Below are 1801 nucleotides of genomic sequence, written 5' to 3' on the forward strand. Positions count from 1 at the left end.
CTGGCTCTCGCGAGAGCTCAGGGGAAGCGGCCAAGCCTCTGGCCCCGGCCGAGCGGCTCTAGGGAAGGAGCGGGTGCGGCGGGGCGGGGTATCCGGGGGCGTGGCCTCCAGCCCCAGTACTTAACCCGCGGCGGCCGGCGCCCCTGAGGCGCCTCAGCCGAGAGCCGAGCGCTCGATTGCTATCGCTGCTTTAGTCTGTGGCTCCGCCCGCCATTGTAAGTGCGCCTGCCAAGGGAGCGGAGGGTGGGCGGGGAAGGCGGCCGCTTCCGTTTCGCCTGTGCCCGGATGAAGGAGGAGGCGGGGCGGGGGGAAGGTGTCCCCACGCTCCCTTGGAGCCCACCTTGTTCCCACCTGTTCCCACCTGTGCTTCGCCCCCGGCGTCCCCCGCGTGGAAGTCTTGCTTCTCTGGTGTCCCTCGCGCGCTCGCGGCGTCCTCCGCGCGCCCCCGGCATCCCCCGCGCGCCCCCGGCATCCCCCGCGCGCCCCCGCTATACCCCGGGGGTCCCCCGTCTTCCGTATCCCGCGCGCCCCTTTCTGACGTCCTGGGTCAATCCGAGACGCCCTGCCCGGCTGCGGCGCCCGGGGCTCGGCTGAGCGCTCTCCCGTCTTTGGGCTTAGAAGGGTTAAAAGGCGAATGCCCTGCGGTTTCGCGCGTCAGGGTACTTGGGTTTGAGAAATTCTAACTCCGGACTTTTTTAATGCAGAGGCCAGTAGTCCGCTATGGAGCGCGTCTTTACCCCGTTGGAGCCCCTGCTTCCCACCGGTACTGTATCTCTCCCAGGGCTTGTGGGGTCGCCGGGCGCGCCCCTCTCCAGAGCCAGGTCCCCAAGCTGGTTGCTGCCTCAGACTACCCGACCTTCTGCTCTTAGGCTTGTGCCCCTGTCGCTCTGTGCCTCGGTTTCCCCGCCTGGGAATGAGGATACATATTAGCCCTTCCCGCGTGGGTTGTGGCGAGGACTGAATGATTTGATGTATCGGGCGTCCTCTGTCTGCTGCAGGGTAAGCCCTGCCAGCAGTGTTGGCTGTGGCCTTGGCAATGCAGAACCTAGACTCTGGGTGGAAGGGACACTCACTGCCTGCCCAGTGTGCCTTTAATCCATCGCGGGTGCCAGAGATTACCCATTAGGAGCAAGTGGTTATATACAATGTCTCAGAGGTCTGGCACTCAGGGTTTTCACACCTTTAAACTTACAAATGATTGTACTTCACATGGAAATGGGTGGAATGAATAAGCTTTTATAAGGCATTCGTTATCGCGGTTTGTGTGCGATGATTTTTAATGTTATAAATACATTTTATATTCGCAGATTAGCCTTTGTGTTTCCACTGTGTAGAACTGGTAGTTTCAGTTTTGTAAACTTTTCAAGAGAATCCGTTTTTTAAGGTTTACACTTGTTTTCTGTTTACACATGAATTCATGGTATTTAAACTTGTCAGCATTCATCCTGGGAGTATTGACGATAAAACAATGGAAGGATAGCAGTAGGTGGTGACCTTGAGTCCTCTTTATGTTCCACTCACTATGCTAGGTTCTTTATGTATACCTTCGTATTTACGAGGTGATATGTAAATCCAGTTTACAAAGGGAAGAAACGCAGGTATCAAGTGACGGAACTAAAATCTGAACCCAGATATTTCTGACTTGGTTAAGAGCTTGAGTTTGTCACTATTTCCGTAAAGCCCCTTTCAGAGGTTAAGAGGAGCGTTGGTGAACGTACAGTTTTGCAGACTAAGTTTCATAATTCTCAGTCGTCCAGTAGTGGCTGGCTCAGCAGCGTTTTCAGAATTAAACATTTGGTTC

General features: G+C 55.7%; 1 protein-coding gene across 1 annotated transcript in view; it reads left to right on the forward strand.

The window, feature by feature from the left end:
* Positions 1-614: 614 nt before the first annotated feature.
* TPK1 (thiamin pyrophosphokinase 1) overlaps positions 615-1801 on the forward strand; it is a 310839-nt gene continuing 309652 nt past the window's right edge. Inside the window, exon 1 of the mRNA XM_023736916.1 lies at positions 615-763. Coding sequence (XP_023592684.1) covers positions 721-763 — 43 coding nt within the window. The 5' untranslated portion in view covers positions 615-720. The remainder of the gene's footprint in view (positions 764-1801) is intronic.

Source organism: Trichechus manatus, unplaced genomic scaffold (assembly GCF_000243295.1).
Source record: "Trichechus manatus latirostris isolate Lorelei unplaced genomic scaffold, TriManLat1.0 scaffold00093, whole genome shotgun sequence".
Classification (NCBI taxonomy): Eukaryota; Metazoa; Chordata; class Mammalia; order Sirenia; family Trichechidae; genus Trichechus; species Trichechus manatus.